This window comes from Chrysoperla carnea, chromosome 1 (assembly GCF_905475395.1).
Source record: "Chrysoperla carnea chromosome 1, inChrCarn1.1, whole genome shotgun sequence".
Lineage (NCBI taxonomy): Eukaryota > Metazoa > Arthropoda > Insecta > Neuroptera > Chrysopidae > Chrysoperla > Chrysoperla carnea.
The window spans coordinates 94,941,331-94,966,720 of record NC_058337.1 but is presented as its reverse complement, the minus strand read 5'-3'; the positions used below and the strand labels follow the sequence as shown (position 1 = coordinate 94,966,720).

At 30.7% G+C, this 25,390-nt stretch overlaps 2 protein-coding genes across 4 annotated transcripts; one reads left to right on the top strand and one right to left on the bottom strand.

Annotated features, from left to right (window-relative positions):
• Nucleotides 1-2,921: 2,921 nt before the first annotated feature.
• LOC123292366 (SET domain-containing protein SmydA-8-like) lies at nt 2,922-10,991 on the bottom strand. The gene is made up of 3 exons (XM_044872998.1): nt 9,710-10,991; nt 4,594-4,763; nt 2,922-3,321 (listed from the first exon to the last, which is right to left on the bottom strand). Exons 1-3 carry the CDS (start codon nt 10,911-10,913, stop codon nt 3,253-3,255), a joined length of 1,443 nt encoding a protein of 480 aa, XP_044728933.1. The 5' UTR covers nt 10,914-10,991; the 3' UTR covers nt 2,922-3,252.
• A 6,343-nt stretch (nt 10,992-17,334) lies between these two features.
• On the top strand, nt 17,335-24,137 carry LOC123300951 (fl(2)d-associated complex component-like). Of its 3 annotated transcripts, none has more exons than XM_044883644.1 (4): nt 17,335-17,752; nt 18,497-20,970; nt 21,045-21,110; nt 23,170-24,137. In XM_044883644.1, exons 1-4 carry the CDS (start codon nt 17,422-17,424, stop codon nt 23,932-23,934), a joined length of 3,636 nt encoding a protein of 1,211 aa, XP_044739579.1. In that variant the 5' UTR covers nt 17,335-17,421; the 3' UTR covers nt 23,935-24,137. The 3 variants fall into 3 exon arrangements, with proteins under 3 accessions (XP_044739579.1, XP_044739570.1, XP_044739587.1); XM_044883635.1 differs by having other exon boundaries at nt 18,494-20,970; XM_044883652.1 differs by lacking the exon at nt 21,045-21,110 and having other exon boundaries at nt 18,494-20,970.
• The last annotated feature ends 1,253 nt before the right edge of the window (nt 24,138-25,390 follow it).

Sequence of the window (25,390 nt, the reverse complement as noted above, 5' to 3'; positions counted from 1 at the left end):
AAAATTTATCGATTTTTTGCAATTTCTTTAAGAGGTACTTAAAAAATCTAGAAAAACGCAAAAAAAAATTAGTTTTGGAATTTGATGAAACTCGGTGGATGGGGTAATTTTGATACAAAAAGTATAAGTAAAAAGTATGTCAGCGAGTATCTTGGGCATAACTTCATTTTCAAAAAAGTTCCCCACCAAAAAATTAAATTCCATAAAATTGGGAACAAAAGGGAGGCTAAGTGAGGGCTATAAAGTGATAGTCTTTGTTTTTAAAGGAGAAATTGTCCAGCAAAGTGGGCGGGTATCTGCTTGTATATGTATAAAAATACACAACCAAAGTTTAATTTAAAGGAACAAAACTTTAACACAGTTTACCTAAATTTCAAGTAGCTGTATCTATATATATATATATATATTTAAATTTTAACTATAGTCCTTTTTGACATCTGTTTGGTAGATGAAAGACATGTTTCGGATTTTACTCCATTTTCAACAATTGAAAATGGAGTAAAATCCGAAACATGTCTTTATAAAATTAGAATAAAGTGGTTAAGCAATAAAATAAGTGTGTTTTTAAATTTATTTTATCACATAATAAATTTACTATATTGTCTCATTGCATAGCAGAATTAGACACTACTTTGATTCATTGTATCATTTTCAGTGGTCGGAGAAAAAAGGAAAACTTGACAGAAATTTTTATGTAAATATATTTAGACAGAAATAAAAATTTTTACAAAATAAAAAGAATGCAAATTACAGCCAGTTTTTACATTATGAGGTATACTTATTGAAATGCGGACACAAAAAAACCATGAAGAATGCGTTGAGCCTGCTTGAATTGTAAGCACTAATGTCTTCCAGCTGTAAAAGCTAAAAAACTAAAATTACCAATAATGTTTATTTAAGTATTATAATAATATACTTACCTAAGAGTTGCTAAAATACAGTCCAATTTCTTATGAGGATACACAACTAGGGGTTTGGGTGATCTACTGACTACGAAAACTACGGATGAGGGAATTGGCACGCTTAGCTCAATAATTATATTGCATGTGTAAAAAAAAACCTATCGAAATATGTTTTGTTTACCCTATAAAACATATTTTGCAAAGAAAAGCTAAGCCAAGTATTAAAGTAATTAGTGCATTGATATAAAAGCCATTGATATAAAAGCCATTGACATAATACGATAGATTTTTTTTTCTTACTTGTAATTTTATTTTAATAAATTTGTAAAAATAACATAAAATAGGTAGAATTACACGTTAAAACAACATACGCATTTTGCTTTTACAAAAATGATGCAGTTCTGATGCGGCCATGAATGAATACCATGAGTAACTATTGGAACACACTTGATGATACATTAAATATTATAAAAAATAAATAATAAAGTATTATAAAAACAAGTGAAAACAAACAATTGACTGAGTTAATTGTTGAAATACCATGTATAGACAGTGTTGATGCGCAATCGTTTGTTTTTTTGACGTCACGTAAATAACAAAAGATATTCATTTTTAAATAAACACACACACAACTGATATTCCTATATTAATACATACTATAAAATTTGCACCTAATTAACGCCCTCGTGGGTAAACAGTGATGTTTACAAAAAAATGTTTCAAACAAAAGTTTTTTATTTTTTTATAAGGAACATTTTTTACATTTAAACTTTTGTTCTATCTCTAACGGTTTACAAGATGGGACCCAAGACCTAATTGACCTATGATGCTCATTTACGAACTTGACCTCACTTTTTACGTCCTGAGTACGCTGTAAAAATTTCAGCTCGATATCTTTTTTCCTTTTTGAGTTATCGTGTCCACAGACGGACGGACGGACGGACGGACGGACAACCGGAAATGGATTAATTAGGTGATTCTATGAACACCTATATCAAAATTTTTTCCGTAGCATCAATATTTTTAAGCGTTACAAACTTGGGACGAAACTTAATATACTATGTATATTTCATATATACATGGTATAAAAATTATGGTGGAGGCTGTGGAAAATATAATTTTGATTCGTGAATATTTTCTTAACAGAGGGTAGATCAATCGATTTTTTTGGTTGATCAAAAGTGGTCAAACGATATAGCTCACAATGACGTAAAATTCGTTCATGAGAGTGACAACTTCACAATCATGGTTATATTGCATTAATTTTTAACAAAAAAGCTTAACATGCAACGCAGTTATTAGGCCATGGCCCATGAATAATGAAGCCAATTTTCAGTTCAGCCAAATCTCCAGTTAAAAATTATGGAAGTTGTATTTTTTATTTTCGTGGTTTTATTTGGGTATTTCGCTAACGTTTTTCTGCCTGACATTTATGTTAAAACAAAATCATTAGCAACAATATGTTTAAAAACTGTCAAAACATCGAAAAATTGAACTCTATTTTTAATTCCTACGATAGTTTCAAGCATCTTGCCCTTTATTCCGGCATATTATACTGTCAACATCTTTTTTTAGTCTAAACACAAGGCAAAAAGAATATCGTTGCAATACGAAAATTCAGCATGAACATCAAAAAGCTCTATTTTCATAAATTGAACCCTCAAGCCACGTTTAAAACTTTATTTTGAGTCGTAAGAATTCCACTTCATTAAGAGCTTACGATGTATATTTGAACTGCATAATACGATGGATGATATATGGATTTGATTATTCACATAAAATGCTCTACAGTTTTATTATTTTAACGTGTAAACCTACAGAAACTCAATGTGATTGAGTTGTGCATAGTATACCAAAACTCTGCAAACTAATTACAGTTTACTTTCTAAAAGCCTAAAAACTGTATAATTATTAAATAGACATTTATTTAACCCGTCAGCCCTCGCGTCATGAGAGATTTGCTCACGCGTTCTGCACATGAGTCAAATTACACAAATTTAAAATTTAAATTTTCGAAAATGAAAAAGTCGTGTTTGTCATGCAAATAATATTTAATTTTTGCTAAAATTTGAGAGTTAAATAATCAAGTACGTCACCACAATTTTGCAAAGGTAACGTAGGTTTCTCTCTTAATGCTCCCTCGAACAACTTAGGTTCGAAACTTTGAATAGGTAATTAAAACATTGTACATTATAATACAGAAATCAGTCCACAGAGTTTTGTATACTGTTCGCTTCCAGCCTATGTAGTGAGCTAAACGCAATTTCCATAGAATCATCGATTCTTTCGTGTTTTATGAACTATATACAATTCCAACTAACTACTGAATAAAACATCAGATATAATCATATTAATCTTTAATCATCAACCTACAATCACCCCTCAATATTTTTATTGCTGCAACTTTAACATAAGTTACCTAAAAAATATAAATTTATCGAAACGAAATTTTTTAATCAATCAATCAATTGAAGCTTTAAATCATCAATCTAGAAAAAATAAAGCATAAAATGATTAAAATTGCATTAATGTGCTTAATCACAGATGAGTCAAAAATCTTAATAAATTTTATTTAATAATACAAAACAAAAAAAATCAAAAAAATAGTTTTGTTAAAAGTGATTTTCAAAAATTGTATGATACTTTTCTAAAATTCGAAAATTAAATTTTCCTGTATTATCAAAAAAATTGACTTTTTTTACTTGATGACGTCATCAGAATCCAAAAAATTTAATTTTGCTCTATCACATCTAAATTTTATCCAATTTTGATAAACCAAGTATGTAATCCTACTACATTTGGGTCATATTTTTAAAAATTGTGATCAAAATTAACCTTGCTCTAATAAGTTTCAAGAATTTGGAGTCCTCGTCCCGGAATTAAGCATATAAGTGATAGCTATCGAAAAACAGACATGGCAGCTGAAAAAAATGACCCAAATTAGTGCGTTTAAAAAAAATTCCAGTTAGATCGGATCAAATTTGTGTTATCAAAAAAATTGAATTTTTTACTTTATGACGTCATCAGAATCCAAAAAATTTAGTATTATCCAAAAAAAAAGAATTTTTAACTTTATGGCGTCATCAGAATCCAAAAAATTTAAATTTGCTCTATCACATCCAAATTTTATCCAATTTTAATAAACCAAGTATTTAATCTTAATAAATTTGGGCCATACTTTTCAAATTTGTGATCAAAATTAATCCAGTTTAAGTAATAGGTTTCAAGAATTTGGAGTCCTGGTTCCGAAATTAGCACATAAATGATAGCTAGCGAAAAACAGACATCACAAATGAAAAGAATGACTCAAAATTAGTGGGTTTCTAAAAAAATTCAAAAATTCCAATAAAATCGAATCAAATTTGCCTGTGTTATAAAAAAATCAATTTTTTTACGTATAAAAGATACGTTTTGTTTTGCGTCTCTATTTCTTATCCACCCGTGGCGGCTGCCTCCTTTGCCACGCCCTAGTTACGGACCTGGTATTTAACACAAAACGCATATTCAAGGTATAAAAATTTGTCTGGACATCCAAGTCCATTTTTATTTTAAATGTCTAGAAATGTGATTAATTTAATAATTTTGCGTAAAATTCAATGACTCATCTGTAATATCAAAAGCTGTTAATTTGTGTTAATAAAAAGAAAAACTTCATTATGAATATTCATAGCTTCATTATTATTAAGTATACCTCTTTAGTATTTTTCTCATTTCTTCGTTGACTTTTTTCCATTAATGTTAAATATAATTCTTGTAATAGAAAACCTTTCATTTTATTCTCACCTAGTTGTAGCACCTCAACAATATTTATAATTTCTCTGCATAATTTTTCTTTATATTCTAACAGATGGTCTGATAATTCTGGAAATAAATTATTTATTTTAATGTATTTTTATTTTTACATTTTTTTCGTTATTTAAAATATATCATTAATTTCAAACAGGAGCGTATTTACAAATAGCTTCAAAAAAAAGGAAAGTCATGTAAATTATGATCAAGTTATCTTATATATTTAAACGAGCAATTCTTATATATATATATATATATATATATATATATATATATATATATATATATATATATATATATATCAATGATCTTGGAAATGGCTCCAACGATTTTCATGAAAATGAGTATGTAGGGGTTTTTTGAGGCGATAAGTCGATCTAACAAGGTTTCATTTATCAGAAATGTCGTTTTATCCGTCTTTTCATGAAAAATTCATCAGATATCTATTGGTGTACGTAGTTAATGATATACAATGCAAATTATAACATAACAAAAAGGAGGCGTTTGAGTAGTCTAAAGTGAAAAATATGACTCTTGCTGATATCTATTGGCGAATAACCGAGCAAAGCTCGGTCATCCAGATATTACATTTTAAATGGGAATAAAAAAACAGTGTAAGGCGACAACAATATTTTTTAATTTACCCAATACGACTAGTTAAAACTACCTGCAAATTTTCAACTCCCTAGCTTTTATAGTTTTTTAGAAAATAGAAGTTTTGTTGTTTACGAACAAATATTTCAAACAAAATATGTTCATTTTTTATAAAGAACATTTTTTATATTTAAAGTTTTGTTCTATCTTATCCTACAGACTCAAGATCCAATTGACCTATGTTGGTCATTTACGAACTCAAAATTGCTTTTAACGTCCTGAGCATTCTATAAAAAAATCTCTTTTGGTTTTTGAGTTATTTTGTTTTCAGGCGGACGGGAGGGTAGACGACAAACGGAACTAATTAGGTGGTTTTATGAAGACCTATAACTTGGTACTAAATTAGTACACATTGATATACGAGTGATGTGAAATATTTATATCTGTATCCGTTTCTTCTTTAGCGGCTATTATTCATTGGTATAAAAACTAGAAAAATCATTGCACATAAGTCTATAGAAAACAATACTTTAATACTTTAATACTTTATTTCTATCCGAATTAGTTTTTAAGCACGCACCAAGTACATTTTTGCTGATCCGGCACATCGCTAATAACTACAAAAAACACAGATACATTATACGAACGCAAGACTAGGTAGCAGGTGCGACGCACGTCAACACTTAATTATAATATTAAAAGTAATACCAATTCATTTAAAAGCATTCATATTTCATTTTAACTTTAATTGGATTAAATAATTAGTCAATTGATTGATAAATGAATTAAGCAAATAAATGCTCCACTAGAACCGAAAAACTTTATTTACAATTGAAAAATTTTAATATTAAAAATACGCTCCTGTGTATTTACCTAGTATATAAAATAAATTAATCGAAAACACGTTGACATTTCGGTATTTTTTAATCATTTTCAATGATTTTACCTACGTATATACTAAAATCACCAATTTTTAGGAATCCAAGTAATAGTTTTTTTGAAATGGTTTATTAAAAATATGTTTGCCAAGCATCATATATACAACTGAGTTGTAAGGTTAGGAAATATAACATTTTACTTCTGAAAAATTTAGATATGGTAAAACGGAACGACAAAATTTACAAAATTTGCTACCACTTTTTTTGTAGGCGTGTACCGGGAGAAGGTAGAGTGACATGGTCCTAGAAATCCGCTGTGTGACTTTCATAAATTAGCATTAAAATGTATTCAAAAATGTTACTAAGGAGATTTTGATCACTACATTAAGATTATGATGCCCAAAATATTTCGCAATGACTGGGGATCAGAACGTCTTGGTTGAAGATGTTATTTAAATTGGTTTTAATATGCATTGATAATCGGCACGAGTTATGATGTAAAATGACAATAAAGTGAATTTACACCATAATTAATCAGGTGAGGTCCTTAAGGGTACTGATCGCCAGGTCCCATTGAGGAATATTGTGGGTAATATGTTCGCAATCAGCGATCTCAAAAATGATTAAACACAAATGGTAAAAAGTTATCTTTCTAATAAAGCCAGTACCATGGCAATTTACATTCTTTTAATGTGCGTTATCATATCATTTAATTATAAATAACGCCAAAATTTCTTTTTTATCGAGTATTTTTACACTTGATTAGTTACGACGACTTTTTATTAATGCTTTTAGTAGTTTTTATAGAAAATAATTTAATACACATATGAAGGTTACATGAGTTATTCACACACTATATTAGTTCTATCTCTAAAATTAGTACTCACATAAACAAAAATAAAAAATACGGGTGTTATTCTACAATGATTAAAAAAAAAAAAAAATATTTTTATCTTTCTAGAATTTATTTGTATATTCTGATTTGTGTAGTGTTTTATGTAATAAAACAGACGCGAGCTTTGAGCCTTTGATAGAGCGGACACCAAATTTGAATAGGGTGTTAATATTGTTCGATCTAGCGTAGAATTATTGGACGGATAACTCTGAGAACTTTGACTTAGAAAAAAAATGTTATAATAAATAATAAGCAACAATTATTAGATTTGCCTACCCCAACACACACTGATGCAGCCTAACGTATTGTCGCATTTAAACAAGATTAAATACACACACAACATGTTTTCGCCAAAGAAAATTTGTGTAAAATCATTTTCAACACAAATTGATCAAAGCGTTTTATTGCCGTGAAAAATGTTATACAAAATATAAAGCTGTGGATTCATACAAAAACATTAATATAAAAGTATACAGTTATGGGGGAAATTAAGGCGAAACTGCGCATTTAAAGAAAAATCAAGTTATTAAAAAAAAATCAATTCTTTTATTGAAGAAATCTTTCAACTTTCTTCAAAGGACTTATTTGTCTATCATACTATATTATTCAGACTCAAATAGAATCAAAGATTATGAAGATATTAGATGATTTACAACCGCTTCGTTTTGGTCCATTCTACCTTTATGTCGAGGTAAAATGAACTCATACTCGAAGTCAAAATGAACCTGCTATATAAATTCAAAAAATCAATGAATTATTTAAGGAAAAACATCAAAATTTAAAATAAAAAATAAATAGAAAAAAACAAAAATCGAAGAAAGTTTCTGAGAGCTTTTCTTGCTTGTGCACATTGCAACTTTATCTGCTGAGGTCGTTTTACCCATAGATAATAAATATTTATATTATACTATAGATACGCGTCTCTAACATCACCAAGGAAACTTGCAGATTTAGTTCTCACTCGACTCACGAGATAGCGCTTCAATCAATTGACCGCCTTTTTTAAAATACTCAATGCCAAATTCTAAATACAATTTAAACATTTTTTTTTTTACTTTTTTATTTTATTTTTTTTTGTTTTACTGTTTTTGAACATGTTTTGGTATTTTTATTTGAAATGCTATCAAATATTCTTTTTTCCAAATCAAAACGCAAAAAATTATCAATATATAGATAATTTTAATTCGAAATTAGAATTAAAATTATGTATACTGTACAATTATAAAATCACCTTATACAATCCGACAATCGTGATGAATAATCGTAGAAAGTTTGTATATAGTTACTATTAAATTTTCTCAACTGACGATACAAATCCAATTAAATTTTGCAGGTAGGTAGGTATACTTGTAATTAAAAATTGTAGAGGAACTTAAAGGTAAAATTTCAAGGCTATAATTAAATTTATTTGTTTAAAATTCACATATAATGGATACATATTACAATTAATAATTCAACTATTCACTAATTAAGGACCCACAGATATTTGATGCCATAACCTTAAGAAAATATGTATTTTTTTTTGAATATTCATTTTTATTTCTATGAGAATTTAAGTATAATTTTACCCCCCCCCCTTAAATTTTGGCAACGTATGGCATACGGCTCTATAAGAGATAGAAAATTGAAAATCTATATGTAGCTTTGAGTTGTTGCTTTTAACCAGTTGTTGCTTTTAACCGGGTAATTTTCGCCTAAGAAAGTACCGTGTAAAAAAATTTGCAATAATTTTAGCGTGTGAAGCAAAGTTAATAAACTGATTTATTAAGTCTCCCTTTACTGTTTAAGAGAGGCCTTTCAACCTACATAGGTCAAATCTAGCTACAACTTACATGTGCCATTATATACGAAACATTTTTCTGCACCTAACTGTACCTCAGGCTTTTCTTATTAAACTGTGCTTACGAACTTACGTGTACATACTATAAAAGTATCCAATAATCAAAATTACTGGATGGAAGTAAATACATTTGCTTGGCTGTTGATGTTCTTATAACAAGCAAATATTGAGTTAAGTATTGCATCAATGAACTTAATTAATTCAAGAAAAAAAGTATTTGTCAGTATATTAAGAGTTTATTTTTTTTGGAACCAATATGTTTTATACCACGTATATGAAATATACCAAGGTATACTAAGTTAAGTCCCAAGTTTGAAACGCTTAAAAATATTGATCCTATGAACAAAATTTTGGTTTAAGTGTTCATAAAATCACCTAATTAATCCATTTCCGGTTGTCTGTCTGTCGTCTGTCTGTCCGTCTGCCATCACGATTACTCAAAAACGAAAAGAGATATCAAAAGTGAGGTTGAGTCTGTAAATGAGCAACATAGGTCAATTAGGCCTTGGGTCCGTGGAACCCATCTTGCAAACCGTTAGAGATAGAACAAAAGTTTAAATGTAAAAAATGTTCCATATAAAAAAATAAACAACTTTTGTTCAAATCATATTGTATAATATGTATTATAAGGGGGTATCAGTTATGTATGTGTGACATGTATGTATGTATAATGTGCAACAATTAACACAGTCAATTGTTTGTTTTCATTTGTTTACAGTGTATATAGTCTTGATTAGAACACCCTATATACGTACATAAAATATAACACTATTGCTATTTGAATTGGTCTAAAATCATCACATCTACTCACCATTAAATAAATATCCAGATCTATGTCCAAGAATTCCAACAACACGTAATTTTAAATCAACAATCAATTGATTACAATTCGGGATACTTAAATCTATCCGATTCTGTAGAAATTCTATTAAATTCTCAACAGTATCTGAATAATAAGGATTAACAACAGCACTTAACGTTGATTGAAATATACCAATTTGTTTGCTGGAAGATTTTTTGCCACATGAGGTACAGACCCAAGGTACACTAATATCATTTGATATAACCTTAGGTAACATTAAACCATCACATTTATTAATATCCGTACAGTATAATGCACTTAATGGATATCCAAATTCTTTTAAATCCATACATCGATTACAATGACACCAAAATTGTTTGGTCATGTATAAATTATGACGGCGTGTCACTGTACCCCATAACAGATTCGTGTAAGTTATTGTAATTTCTTCGCCTGCTCTAATAAAACGAGTGTTTTTAACAATCATTCGACCTTCTTTATCAAAGAGATGAGTTGTATTTGGAGAACAATTATGGTTTAACAATGCGCTCACGGGATATAATCCACGTAAACTGACTTTGGTATTACTTTCGTAAATTGATTCAAAAGCGTTTGTATCTAATATTTGGCATGTGCTTAGTAGAAACTCTTCATCTTCTTTTGGAATCTTCAATTCTAATAATTTTAATAACTTAATTTCAGCACCTTGTTGAGCACTTTGATTTCCTTGTAGCAGCGACAGTACTTCAACATCTGTTGGACTTAATTCCATACCACGTATTGCAGTTAAAGCACGTAATAAATTCAAAGACCATACTGCAAATGATTCATGGCTACTTTTTTCTAACCATTCTCGTACTACATTGCAATCATTCGTATGAACTGTGGTATTCGCACACTCGTTTGAGCACAGTGGTAAACCACATTTTTTAGCACATTGTATTAATTGTACATCTTCCTTGAAACACACTGTACATAATGGCTTACAATTTGAACTGTATCTTGTGCCTAATATTAATGGATAATCCACAAAGATGGTTGTATTTAATGGAATATCTTCCGTAGCATAAATTCCACGCCCAGTTGTTTCATTGTATTTTATATTCCATAAATCTATTGTATCAATGTTGTGTCTTTTTAAGTATTGTTTTAATATTTGATCGGTTGTTGTAGCGTCCGTTAAGTACTTTTCACGATTGGTATGTAGTTTCATTGTTACGATTTGTTTAGCTTTAGTGTGTGCTACTTCTGTAAAAATGTGCAAACTTACACTTGAGATAATATACGTTGATTGAACATACAATTCATTTGGACGTTTCATATAAGTCACTTAATGTTGTATTCGCAAGTACATACACCTAATATTTTTTTATCAGTAAAACCTACCTAAGTTCTTGAGTGTGCCATATTTATCTTCTCGTATAATATCACACAGTAACAAGAATTAATTATGAAACTTTTTTATATTTCCAGCATGAAAGCACTTGTCGACAGCTTTGGCCAATTTTTTTTCGACAGACTCAGAATAATACTAGCTATAGGATCCTGAAGTTGCAAAATTTTGGGTTCTTAAAATCAGAGGATATAATTAGCTGCAAAGTTCGCGATTTCGAGGGCCAAAGAATGTAAAACTCACTGTTCTCCCAGCTATTTTTTACGATATTAAAAAACTCTCTTGGCAGAATTGGGAAAAAAAATAGGAGAGTTGAAAGGAATGTTTTTAGAATTAAAAAGAAAAATAGCATCGCGTCGTACTGTTTTCGAGATATTAATTTTGACGTAAATTTTGAAAATTGGGAACTTAGGCATTAATTATCTCGTGTTTTAATAGTAAGCTCTATTTTTGGAATTTAATAGTAAGCCCTATAGAGCCTAAGTGCCGAGCGGTCTAAGGCGATAGACTTTAACCGTTTGTTTACTTAGAAACAGGTTGCGGATTCGAATCCAGTCAGCAGCAGTATGAGCATTTATAATTAATGGAGCGGTACAATTGATCACACAATCGTCGTTTGGATAAGAACGAATTAACCGACTTCACCCACATCATAAATGTAATTGTATAAATAAAGATTAAGAAATGTGGATGGCCTCTGGCCTCTCTACATACTGGCCTACATATTTTATGAGCCGTTTTCTCAGACCAACGCCTTAAACATGTGAGTTTAACGACTATATGTTTTAATATGCTAACGCCCAATTTTTCAAAAATAAAAATGTTTTCAAAGTTTTCGTAAATAAAAATGTTGTAGGTTACACTGAAATGAAGCCACTGGCGAAGTTTCGTGAGTGTTTTAGTCACGAAATCATACCCTCCTCTGTACTGTAGACGATAATGATTTGCAAAATCATGAAAATACCCAATTTTCTAAAACTCTCTCTTTTAAAAATCGAAAAACTTACATTTAGCAAGTCATTTGCAAAATGTCGAAAACTTGAAAATTTCCTTAAAACTTATATATCCTTTGAATATAGTGAGGTAAAAAAAGAATCTTACGCATTGGAAGCTAGAACTGCGAATATCTAACTTTTCAGAAAGCAAGATTTTATAGTAGCCGATAGCTTTAGTGATGAATTCTAAAGTGTTTTTAAGAAGTAACATGCTGTACTATTTTGTTTAATGATGCCGTTAGGGTATAAAAATTAGACATGAACTAAGTTTATATATATCTTTTGAATTAGTTGTTACTTGTTGTTATATTAGCGTATATATATTAATTTTATTTAGCGTAAATGAATTTCTATACACGTAAGTTTTTTAATATTGATTAGTGTGAATATAAATTTGCCAAAATTATTATCAACATGTAAATGTCAAATGACGTTAAAGTAGTAATGAAAAGTTAAAATCTCTGACTTATTTATTTATATACATCATGATATGAAATAGACAATATTAATGAACTAATCACCTGTAACGTACAAAAATACATATTATATAGGAACACTAGCAGATATCCGCCCGCTTTCTATCGCTGACACTGTAACTTTCTATAGGTCCAATCATTATATTAACCTGATTTTTATACTTTTTGGATCAAAATTACCCCATCCACCGAGTTTCATCAAATTCATAAACAAAATTATGTTTTCGTTTTTCTCGATTTTTTCAAAGGGAGGCCCCTTAAAAAATTGGAAAAAAACGAGAAATTTTTTTTATCTCCAATTTCGATAAAACTCAGTATATAAGGTAATTTTGACCCAAAAAGTACAAAAATCAAGTACATTTGACGACTGGTCGAATAGTTTTTGAGATACGGACTAAAATCGATCCAAATATTGTAATATCTCAGAAACTCTGCATCCAATCATTATATTAACCTGATTTTTATACTTTTTGGATCAAAATTACCCCATCCACCGAGTGTCATCAAATTCCATTACTTATTATAGGTGAAATAATTTTTTTAATTAGTTAAGAAGTTAATTCAAAAATGACGAATTTTCATATCATCCCCTTTACGCCACCAAAATTACAGAGTTTCATATAAACTTTCATCCCCAATTTGATCCCCTCAAAGAATGAATTTTTATGAAAAAAGTAAAATAAATTTTTGTCTCAAACCATGAGCTCATATATCAAGTTTTACATTCAATAATGACATAGCTATAATACACTATAACCTTTTGCCTAGCGAAGAGACGAGTAACGGCTAGTATTAATAATGGAAACTTTAAACGTAATAATAGTTTAGACGTAAATAATTGCTTCTATGAAGCATTAAACACAAGTACTTAATTAAATTAAAAAATTATTAACAACATGATAATTTATAGTTAATTGATTAAATCAAGGTATTTATAGAGAAGCACATTACTTCGCATTCACTGGGAAAAATTTTCGAGTTCGATTATTTTGCGTAATCACATTCGGCAGATGTATCTGAATAAGAATAAAATTTACTATTTTTTAAATTGAATGAAGTTTTTTTATTTTGGATAATTTTACGCAAAAAGGGAGACCATTACTCAATTACATGAATCGTATTCGTAGTAAAATAATACACTTTTTAATGAAAGAAAAAAACAAAAATTTCATGGCTGAAAAACATTTTTTTTTTTAATTCTGAATTTACCAAAAGTCTGTAATAATAGACCAAGGGGGCCATCTGTGTACAGCAGAAGATGATACTAATGTATAAGAAAGAAATGTCCACCAATCTCATTCGTCTGGTCATGAAGGTTATAGAACCGTCTGGTCAACAAGTTCAAATTGGTGAAATATAGAAATACTGGTCGTAAAAATACGTGTGATTTCTCTTTGAAGTCGGAAAGATGTCTAGAAAAATCTGTCAGAAGCATTTTTCAGCAAATAAAAAATTACAAAAGATGAAAAAAAAGTATTCCGTTTTTAACCAATATTTCCTAAAAATTATTAATAATTAAGAAATTTTAAGAAATTTTCTTAAAGAGGAGGAAATTTCCAATAAAAAACTCTCACTCCGGAAAGTCTACATTATTTATAGTCTTAATTTAACGCTGAAAAGAGATCTTTTTGCGTCATTTTTAAATTATTGTAATATCGTCAAAAACGAGTATCTCACACTATAACTAATTTTTTTAAAGTAGTAAATATTAATTTAAAAATTTGAAAAAAATTATGGTATATTCTGAACTCTCTAAAGAATTTATTATCGTTGGAAATTTTCCTTAAAGTTAATTTTTCAACAAATTAGACAATATGCAAAACAAGGCGTATATGTAAAACAATTCTACAGTTTTTCCCGAAGAATGCGAACTTATGTACTCCTGTATTACGTTTGTATATCAAATAATTTCAAAAGTTCTTGAAAAAAATTTGACAAGATTAATAGTTAGGGAGCTCCCCAACGAATTAATTTACATTATGAACAAATATTTTTGTATAAACACAGCAAACTTTATAAAATTTGATATCAGCGTGTATCAAAATAATTTGTTTAGTTATAAAACTTGATTTATTAAATGCAGTAAAAAGTAAAAAAATAATTTTACAATAAATAGGTACATAGAGAAATATTTCCCATTAAAATTTTTCTACTTGGTTCTTTAGGGTTGTTAGTTTCCCGCTACATACACCACCTCCTAAATTTTTTTAAATATTATTTAAAACTTTAAATTAACCGTCTTAAACATACAAGTCTTTAATCGCGTTTTCCTCCGATAGTGAAAAATTTCGTAGTAAATCTACCGGATTTTGATTATCAATTCGGAAAATTTTGGGAGAAGGTTTGTTAAAAACAGAGAAAAGATGTTTTCCGGTACCGGAACGATCCGCATGATCTTCTGCACGCGATTTTGATACAATTTATGTCAACTGCGTTTCCTTGAATATCTCTGCTACTATTGGTCGGGTTAAGTCGAATAAAAATAAAGAATTGTTTGTTATGAATTTCTTCATCGACTTTGCTTGCTAATGAACAGCTGAACATAAAAAATAACCTCAAAATCACAAGAAAACCGTAGTAACTTCATATTTTCTACTTTCTCTCATAACGAAAAATGAAGCAATTTGCTCTATCGCAAAACAAAATTGCCATGTTATTATGTAACTAAAAAACTTAAAAAATTTGAATTTGAAAATTCTTTATTTTTATCATTATTCAAGATATTCTACAAAATATCGATATTATCAGATATTCTTATTAATTGCCAATAAAATGTCAACATCTGTTTTCAAGACTTGTATATTGTAAACTAGCTGACCCGGCGAACTTTGTTCCGCCTTAATGGCAATAAATAAGCAGTTTTTTGTTTTTAATTGTAAAAAATACAAAAAAAATACATTAATCATTCATAATTATTTCTGTATTTTAGTACATAGGTTGCTCTTCATTTAAGTACCTTGTGATACACGACATTTTTTTTTTTTTATTATCAGGCGCAAAAACAAACAACGCAGATGGTCTTCCGACCCGTGAACATGCCACGTATAATTGACCATGGGAAAAACATGAATGTTCTAGATTTAAACCACAAACTTTTAAGGATTGGCCAATAAGTTCATCATAGATGGCACCACCGCCGAAATAAATGTTAGTTCGGTAAGTTTACCATAGATGACGCCACCATCGAAATAAATGTTAGTTCAATATGTTTACTAAGGATGGCACCACCGCCGAAATAAATGTTAGTTCAATATGTTTACTATAGATGGCACACCCACCGAAACCCAACCCAGTTATCAAGTCCCACGGGAATGCTGTCGAACGGGTATCCTATGTCCTTCTCCTGGCTCTAACCTCCCTGCCAATTTTCAGCTAAATCGGTTCAGCCGTTCTTTAGTTATAAGTAGTCTAACTAACACGACTTTGTTTTATATATATATATATATATACTAGCGGCCCCGACGGACGTTGTCCCGTAAAAACGTAACTCCAATTCATGAATACCTATACTACGTTTAGCCTGTCCGCTAAACCCATCCCGCTAAACCCCAATTTAACTCCTATTTATTGGAGTGGCCTGACCTTCGACCTTTGGCCTGACCTTTGATAGTAGAGCTCGCTGCGCTCGCATATGACTCTAATAAATGCCTATTGACAATACCTGAATACTATTAAAAATACATAGTACACATAGTATACATAATGTGATATGATTTATATGCGCTCCCACCATTTAATGAAATTTCATTTTTTTGGTACGGAGCCCTCAAAAACAGTTGTACTGGACCAAATTGTAAATCTAAACCATCCTCGAATCCCCTTGAACTCACACAAAAAATTTCATCAAAATCGGTCCAGCCGTCTAGGAGGAGTTCAGTCACATACAGACACACACAAGAAATATATATATTAAGATATATATAAAACTATTGACGCTTATTTTTAATCGAATAGCTAATTTGATTGAATTCCGTACTGTTCACCAGTATACTGGCCAGTGCTGAATACGTCATAAACCGACGCCATACTGGTGAATCGAACCGAAATATACTGGCCAGTGCCTTTATATTCTTAAATATACATTCTTATTGTATTCGTCATTACGGGTCTTTTTCAGACGCCATGATTCCTTATTAATGAAGAATAAATAAATAAATTTCTTGTACTAACACCCGGTGAACATATGTACACTGTCATGACCGTTTTACCAGTCCAATATGGCTCCGATTTCTGACGTCATACGTACTGGCCAGTATACTGGTGAATATTACGGAACACACCCTATATATACCCTGTACATATGAAATATGGGTACGCTGTTCTATAATTGTCTGCAGACTTTATTTTACTGAATAAGCTAAGAAAAAAAATTAAATGTTCTATACCAAATTTGGATCTGAGTCACTGACTAGATCATTACATTTTAGTTTAACTCCAAAGTAAAAGAGATGCTAGGTAGCAACAAGCACCAAAATGTCAAATGCGAAAAATATTTAATTTAATTTTTTATACATTTTTTAGCTACCTATATGTTTGTTAAAAATTTTTTTAATTGAAAAAAATTTGTCATAATCATCAGCTGTCTAAAGTCTTATTGTTCCTATCGTGACAAGTAGTAAAAGTATGTAGGGTTGGTCTACTTGCGACTCTATACATATAGTGCATCAGTCTATATTTTATGGAGTCTGTGGCTACGTTATTTTTGGAAATGCCATTAACGCTTGTCTTTAAAAAGTTGACAAATATTATCGACGTTATTCCTTAGAACTATAAATATATTAAATATGGAGTCAAGTATTGTTAAATGTCATTCGAATAAAATAAATAAAATTTATTTATGTATATTCTGAAAGAAACATGTCGAAATCATCTAAAAGAAAAATAACAGTTGACTTAAATACAAAACCAATCAAAGATCAGCAATTAAAACCTCGCCAAAGTGTATTTGAACGTTTAGGTACAAAAGCGTCCACAGAATATTGTCGACATTGGGCACAAAACGGTAATTGTCCATATGGTAAAAATTGTAAATATGCTAGTACCCACACATTAATCAGTCCATCAAAACAACGAGCTGCAGTTAAAAAGGATGGAACAATTGATACAAAGAAAAAATTACATGTTACAAATAAAGATGATCCAAATAAGCGATTGCATTCGACTATTGTAAAAGCCGGAAGAAATTCAGGTACACAAACACTTATTTATACAAAGATATATGTACCCAATCATGTGTATCAGATTGAGATCGAATTAATCTGAGTTTTCAGTTGTTGTATTTATTTAAGTTAAGGACATTTACGCGATAAGAACGACACGTAAATAGCAAGAGAAATGTCGAACTTTATAAAATTATGATTCAACAAAAGTTTTTTAAATATTAATAATTTCATACATTTCAGTTGCTAAAAAATTATCGTCACCCATTATTTTCTGTATGACTATTACGGCTCCGTTTGTGTATATTACCACACAGACGATTATTGAAAAATGTATGACATTATGTACACAACGCATTGATGAAATATTGGTGAAAATATTTTTTGATGAAGTTGTTTAAGTAATTTATAAAGCCAAATATCTAGGTTAATAGAAGCTAGGGACAGAAGAACAAAAATCTAATTTTTGATATGTGGGTATCAGAATTTGGAACTTACATTGCTCGTTTACAAACTCGAAACTCACTGTTTATACCATCAATACTTTCAACCGTTATAAACTTGGTACCAAACTTAAAGATTCAGTGATATTTTTCGTATATACAGGATATATTGAAAAATATAAGTAAACAATACTAGTATAACATTCTAAAATTAAAATAAAAATTACCCAGAGAAAGTTTTAGATCTATTTGTAAAATTAAAAATATAGATAAACAGAGAAAGATGTTAAAATATGAAAAATTTGATACTTAAATAATTTTTTCCAGAAGTTGAGTGGGACAATTGGGATCAAACTGACCTAGAATACGCTGATGCAGATGCATTAGAAAAACGTCGTCAAGAATTACAACGTCAACTTGAACTCCAATTAAAAATGGAATCAAAACAAGTTCATAAAAAAGACAAAAAACCTAAAAAATGTGAAAGTAGTTCCTCATCAACCGGAAGTTCAAGTACAAGCTCTGAATCAAGTTCTTCAAGCGATGACTCTAGTTCTGTGTCAAGCTCCTCATCAAAAGAATCACATCGTCGTAAAATGAAAAAGACAAAAACAAAACAACAGTCTAGTTCAAGCTCCGATGAAGTCACACACAAGAAGAAATTAACTCCAAAAACTGTTGTTGCTAAACGTGCGAATGTTCATGCTAAATTGCCAATTCGTCATCGAGAAAACGTTATACATGGTAAAAAATTAACAGAGACTAATTCGCCAGCTCGAAAAGTAGCTGCTCCCAAAACACCACCTTCAAAGTTATCAAGATCCCCTACACCTCGGCGACCGTTATCAACTACGCCTCCTTTAAAAACAAAGAGTACAACACCTTCAAAACCTGGAACATCAATAAAATCAAATATTAAAACAGCTCGGTCCTCACGTTCAATCGAAAGGAAAGATCGAAGGGGTACTCCCTCACCTAGACCTCCTACCCGCAATCGTGATCGTGATGACAAAGATAAACATAAACTTCGTGAAAAAGAACGGGAAAGAGATAGGGAAATAGAACGAGAAAAAGAACGAGAGAAAGAAAGAGAAAAAGAACGCGAAAGAGAAAAAGAAAAATTAAAAGAGCGAGATCGAAATCATGATAAAGATCGTGATCAAATAAAATTACGAGTGCGTGATCGTTCTTTAACACCGAAAAAAGATTTGCGTATAAAAGATATTCGTAAAAAAGATTCACCTGATTCCAATAATATAAGGGATCGTAGTCGTGGATCACCGAATCGACTGCATAATACTCTAAATCGACGTCGTGAAGATAGAAGTCCAATTAGAGATGATCGTAGATCTGATCGGTCACGAGATGATGATCGTAAAAAAGATAAAGATCGATCGATTGAAAGAAGTCATAAGGATGATAAAAATATTCGCCGACATGATGATCGTGATAATCGTCAAAGAGAAAGGGATCCAAAACGTATGACACGCGAAGAGCGTGAAGCTGCTAGAGAAAAAGAACGGGAAGAAGCGTTAGCAAGGTGTCAAGAAAGGCAAAGAGAACGTGAAAGATTGAAGAAGCTGGCAGAAAAGGAACGTGAAATGCATTTACGAAATCGTGAACGTGAGCGTGATAGGGACCGTGGCTTAGATAAACCATCAGGGGATAAAATTGAACGGTTACTTCCGCTTCCATCAGAAAGAATACCGCCATCAATGCGAATGCAAGATTTAGAAAGAAGTGGGTCAAAAACAAATGACCGTAGAGATAAAAGTATGGATCGGAATTCTGATCGAAGTTTTACGCGTGATAGAACAGACCGTGATCGTTTAAACAGGCGACCTGATAATCGAAGTTATGATCACACGGTTGAGCGTACATATCGAGAACGTGGCTATGAAAGAGATCGTGATACTGATCGTAGTAATGAAAGAGATTATTCTACTCGACATGATTCTGAAAGACGTGCTTTACATTCTGACGATAAAAGTTTTGACAGCCCCTACGATAGTAGGAGACTTCGCGAAGATCGCCATTACATTGAACCAGATAGTGAACGCTATGAAGATGCGATTCCAATACGTGATTCTCACCATATTGGTGATTATCCTGATGATAGACGAACTCGTTCTGAAACTTGGGATGAAAGAGAAATTCGAGACGTCCCGGGACATCGGACATATGTTCGTGATAATTCTAGACCACCAGTTCATAAAGGTCGTGAATGGGAAAAATCTGAATATATTAATAATCGTCATGAATGGTCTGAAAGGGGTGGAACTGCACATGATTGGGAAGAAAGAGGCCGTGAAGATTGGGAACAAACTGATCGACCAACTGGTGAAGAAGAATGGCGAGGAAATTATGAAAATTGGCAAAGTGATGAACGTCGACCAAGGAATTGGTCAGCAGGTGAATGGAATGAAAGAACTGGTGTTCCAAAACGACCACCAGTATCACAAGTTCGTCCTCCTAAACCAATTGTGAGAGATGAAAAACTGGTATCACAAGTACCAAAAGAAGAAATTCATGTAGAATCGCGACGTATAGTTCCAAAATCAATTGAACATGATGTTATTCCTCCAGCTGAAGTTATACCAGAAACTCCAAATCGACCAGATTTAAAAAAAGATAACCTGGGTATTACGTATGGTAAACGAAATGCTGAATCACCAGCAGAAGGTGTTCCTGAAGCCAAAAAACAAGTAACATCTATTGTAGCTGAACCTATTGCACCCTTAGAAGCTGACGATTTAAGTGAAATTAGTGACGATGCTGATGAAATACTTAATCGAGAAGACGATGTAAGTTAACATATATTTAAATATTAGGATTCTAAAAATCTAATATTGCGCGTTAACAATTTTAAATTCATTAGGTTGAAGACTTAATTGATAATAGTGGACAATTTGCGGCAAGTGATCCAGTTAGGTCTTTTGACATTGTAAGATTTGAGTCGCTATATTCGTTTATAAACGCATGTTCTTGTAATAGATGTAACGCATGTTAGTTCAGTCTGTAAAAGTCAAAATTGATTGGCAATGAGTATTAAAAAATTTTTAATACGAACCTTTATTGTTTATAAAATAAGTATGTAACATCCAAAATCCCTCGGCAAGAATCTCTTGCAATTCGTGAGGAAAAACGACTTCTTTAAACATTTCATCCTATATACTTGTTTTGGTTCTTTTCATATCATAAGGACATATTGTTTTTTTGCCCTGAATAATATTCTTAATAAATGAGACCTTCTTACTTCATTAGTGTTAAAAAATTAATGTGAAAAAACAAAAAACTGAAACATCTGAAAGTTGGAAATTTTCTATGTTTGTAGAACAGACTACTTTTGAATTTTTGGTTGTTTGAAACATTTTTCCGTAAACTTAATAAATGCGTCGAAAATCCAATGCAAAAATCTTCGAATTATTATGTTTACGGAAAAATAATCATTTCTATAACAATCGTTCGCTCTATAACTAGAATACTGTTATAGTTTCTTAATAACTATAAGACTTTAAAGGAAGTCGTTTTTTGTACAGGTTTCCAAATTCTCAATCAAATGTGTTACATACATAATTTATCAACGCTAAAAGTCTGTAAATGTGAATTTTTTGTGGATATTGGATATATATTTCATAGACTGAGCTGTGTTTGATTTTTTTAGTTTTACAAAATAACTTGCTTCATATAGAATGAAATACAGCTCAATTTTAAATGAGTTCTTTATCGAATACTCTGAACTGAATTATTAATAATTAAATTAAATTAGAAACAAAAGTCATTTATATATCTCGTATATACCTTCAATCGTGGAGAACATTTAAAGCTAGCTTCCAAAAAATACTGTCCATATTAATCTAAATATTTGCTGTTCTTGGGTTCAAATGAAAGGTAAACCATAGCAGATAAATATGACAATATACAAATTACGAGGATTGTATCTGTCTTGGACAAAATAAAATATTTCTATTAGGGTTGCAGATACACTCCTCGTATGGTAATCTACCTATTATAAAATCGCCATATCTCGAAGTTTATCACAAATATCAATTTATTGGTGTTGACAAACTGACAGTATCAGTTCTTTTCGATTGCATTTTTCAGTGGTTTTTTTCGGTACTTATTATTAAACTATTATTGCACGTTAACACACCAGTCTTTAAAAATTTATTATTTCGATAGTGAATTAATTAATGTAGCTACCTTGAAATAGGTTTTAAAAAACAAAAAATCAGACTTTAAAAATCAAAGAAATAAGAAACTGAAAATTTTTTTAAAACTGCAAAATGGCAACTAATTCTAAACGCATAAACCCTGCTGCGGAATACATGATAATACCACCCAGAGTAGCATTACATCACACAGCTTGTACTTTCTCAGCCTCCGTTGTCATTTTTTCATTTTGTTTCAAATTTTTATTTTAAACATTTGCCGTGTAGTGTATTGACAATGATGATTCGATTTTCTTAGGTATTAGATGGCAGATGAGATGTGAAAAATGCATTTTTAATGTTTTATCAAGTTTATTTTTATTTCACGTATTAAAAAAAAGCTAAAGAAAACGCAAATCATTACACCGTTTGTGGATTTTGCCTTTGTTCAAATTTTTTAAATTTCGTATAGCTTTCATTTTCAGGACCTAAAATAAATTTGAAATTTATATGACATTTCAAAAAGAAACTTTCACATCTCTTTTTTCATCTAACATCTCAATTAAAATTATCTGGGTTGTTTTAAATTAGGGCATTTTGAACCGTACACTATAGAATAATTAAAAATCAGCTAGGCGGTATATATTGTATATTTTGTACAATTTCTTTATCTTTCTGTGTTAATGTCCTGTAGATAGATGTCCTACTATAACCATTTTATCTTTTAAAATCATATTTATTGAAGCGAGTTGATTTATCGTTTTCCCATAGATAAAGTCCTAATTGTGTTTTGTATATTTATGAATTTTTAAACATTTATAAACTAATACATAAATTTTTTTGTTATTTTAGCTACAAGAACCTCAAACCGAGGCTCTAATTAATCAAGAAATCACCACAGATCCAGTTATTACTCAAACAAGCGACACTCAAGCTGTTGAAGTTGAGCAACAAAATTCAAATGACGATAAACCATTATCGCCTGCAACCAGTGTGCCAGTGATTTCACAAAACACCGAAGTTTCAAATTTGCCAACTGATCAGAATTCGGTTGATGAAGAAGCAATTGATCAAATGGACTTTGAAGAAATTTCTGATGAAGAACTTGAAGAAGAGACTAAAGTAAAGGGGTTAGGTGATGCCTTAGGTGTTGATTGGGCTAGTTTAGTTGCAGAATCAAGGCCACGTATAAAAGTGAATTCATCGGGGTCAGCTAAAAAACGATGGGAACCACATCGAGTATTAGCTAGAATTGGTATTTCTATAAAAATGGCAGGACCAGAATTAGCTCATAATATATTAAATGAAATTGAAAGTGATGATGTAAAATCAAACGAAAATGAAACAAAAAGTGACTTAGAAAATAATGAAAAATTACAAACACATCCAATTGCTGGTATGCAAGTATCTCTAAGAGAATGGACTACAAGAAGGCGGCAGCTATTCGCTAGTGCTGGTCCATTTAAACGTGCACTGTGTGCTCGCCGTGACTTAGAAATTCGAAAGTATCTTTGTAAATTACCAGTTAAAGATACCATTGGCTTGGGTGATACTCAACACACACATGATCCAGAACTATTTCGGATGGCGTTAAAATTATACGAACGGACCTTGTGATTAAATATATAAATGCAATTAGTTGTAAATTTTTTTCGAATTTATTTCGAGTCAGTGTGTAAATTAATGTGCAAACTTTGACACCCATTTTGTTTGGGTTATTAAAATTTAAAAAAACTTTATTTCTGTAATACTGATTATTGTAATGACGTAATGTGTTGATTTTAAAGATATTAGACAATAAATATAAATACGAAATAGTATACGTTAAGAGTACTATATTATTTAAAAAAATATTTTTAAGTTATCGAAACAGTGGTTTGTAATAATTTTTAGATTGAGTTTATAAAGAATAAATTTAAATATACTCTATGTTATTAAAAAACGCACTAGTTAAAACATTTTAAGTATTATTATTATAACATTACATGTAATGAGTACGCTAATAATATGAAATACTCTTCCAGATATGTATATTGAAACTGAGTATAGATTCAGTTAGTTTATGTGAGAATCTGCTGATTATCAGCTCGTCTTATCTCAATTATTTTGAGAGGCTAAGTACCACTATGTCACAAAAATCTCACGGATTTCACATAAATGTGCGTTTTTGCAACATAGAGTATACTTCATGCATATACCAGCCCATCACAACTTAAATATATAAATTAATTTTATACCGAGAATAACCTCTTTAAAATTTCAAGAAAATTAAAAATTGTTTAAGCCACTTTTTCTGCGAGGCAATGTATATATGACTATTTGTTTCCCGCTACTTTTGGTCACCATTAAAAATCAACATTAATTATTGTATAGAAGGCGAATCGATATTGTTAAAATGTTGATTGATTTCAGTAGTTTGGAGAGAATTCTCAAGGAAAAAATCGCTTTTTTCGACGTCTTTAATGCTTTGCGCAGATCTAAGGCTCCTCTAAATTCAACTAGAGAGTTAAACATCTGTTTGTTGGTGGGGTTAGCTTTCGGGCGTGTCAACTTCCTAACCCTCCTCTCTTTTATGACGAAATATCATAGTATTTAAGGTTTTACGTACCACCACAGCCTCTTCAAATTGAGTTAGGTGATTGCTAATCTGTATGTGGATTGATTTAGTGTTAAGTAAGTTTCTTTTGAGAGTGTCAACTTCCCAGCACCTTTACCCGCTGTTTTATATCGAACATGTTCTCGCGCTTTTTACAACTACGAAGCTCCCACCAAATTGAGTTCGTCTAATTCAGTTTAAATGAATAGACAAAAATTCCATTTCAATAAGAAGTATCTTATGAGGAGAAAATATGATCTTGCTCTTCATGAGTTTTATCTTTCTTAAATTCGCATTCCTTTATTGAACCTAACAACCACAAGAGTTGCAAACTTTTTAAAGTTTAATGACTTTTCCAAAGGGCATACGAGTATCTATTGATATACGAGTTGTAATGGGTTGACGAGGCGCAAATAGCTTAATAGAATAATATTTTATTAAGTAGGCTTGTGTTATTAATAATCACCTGATGAATTA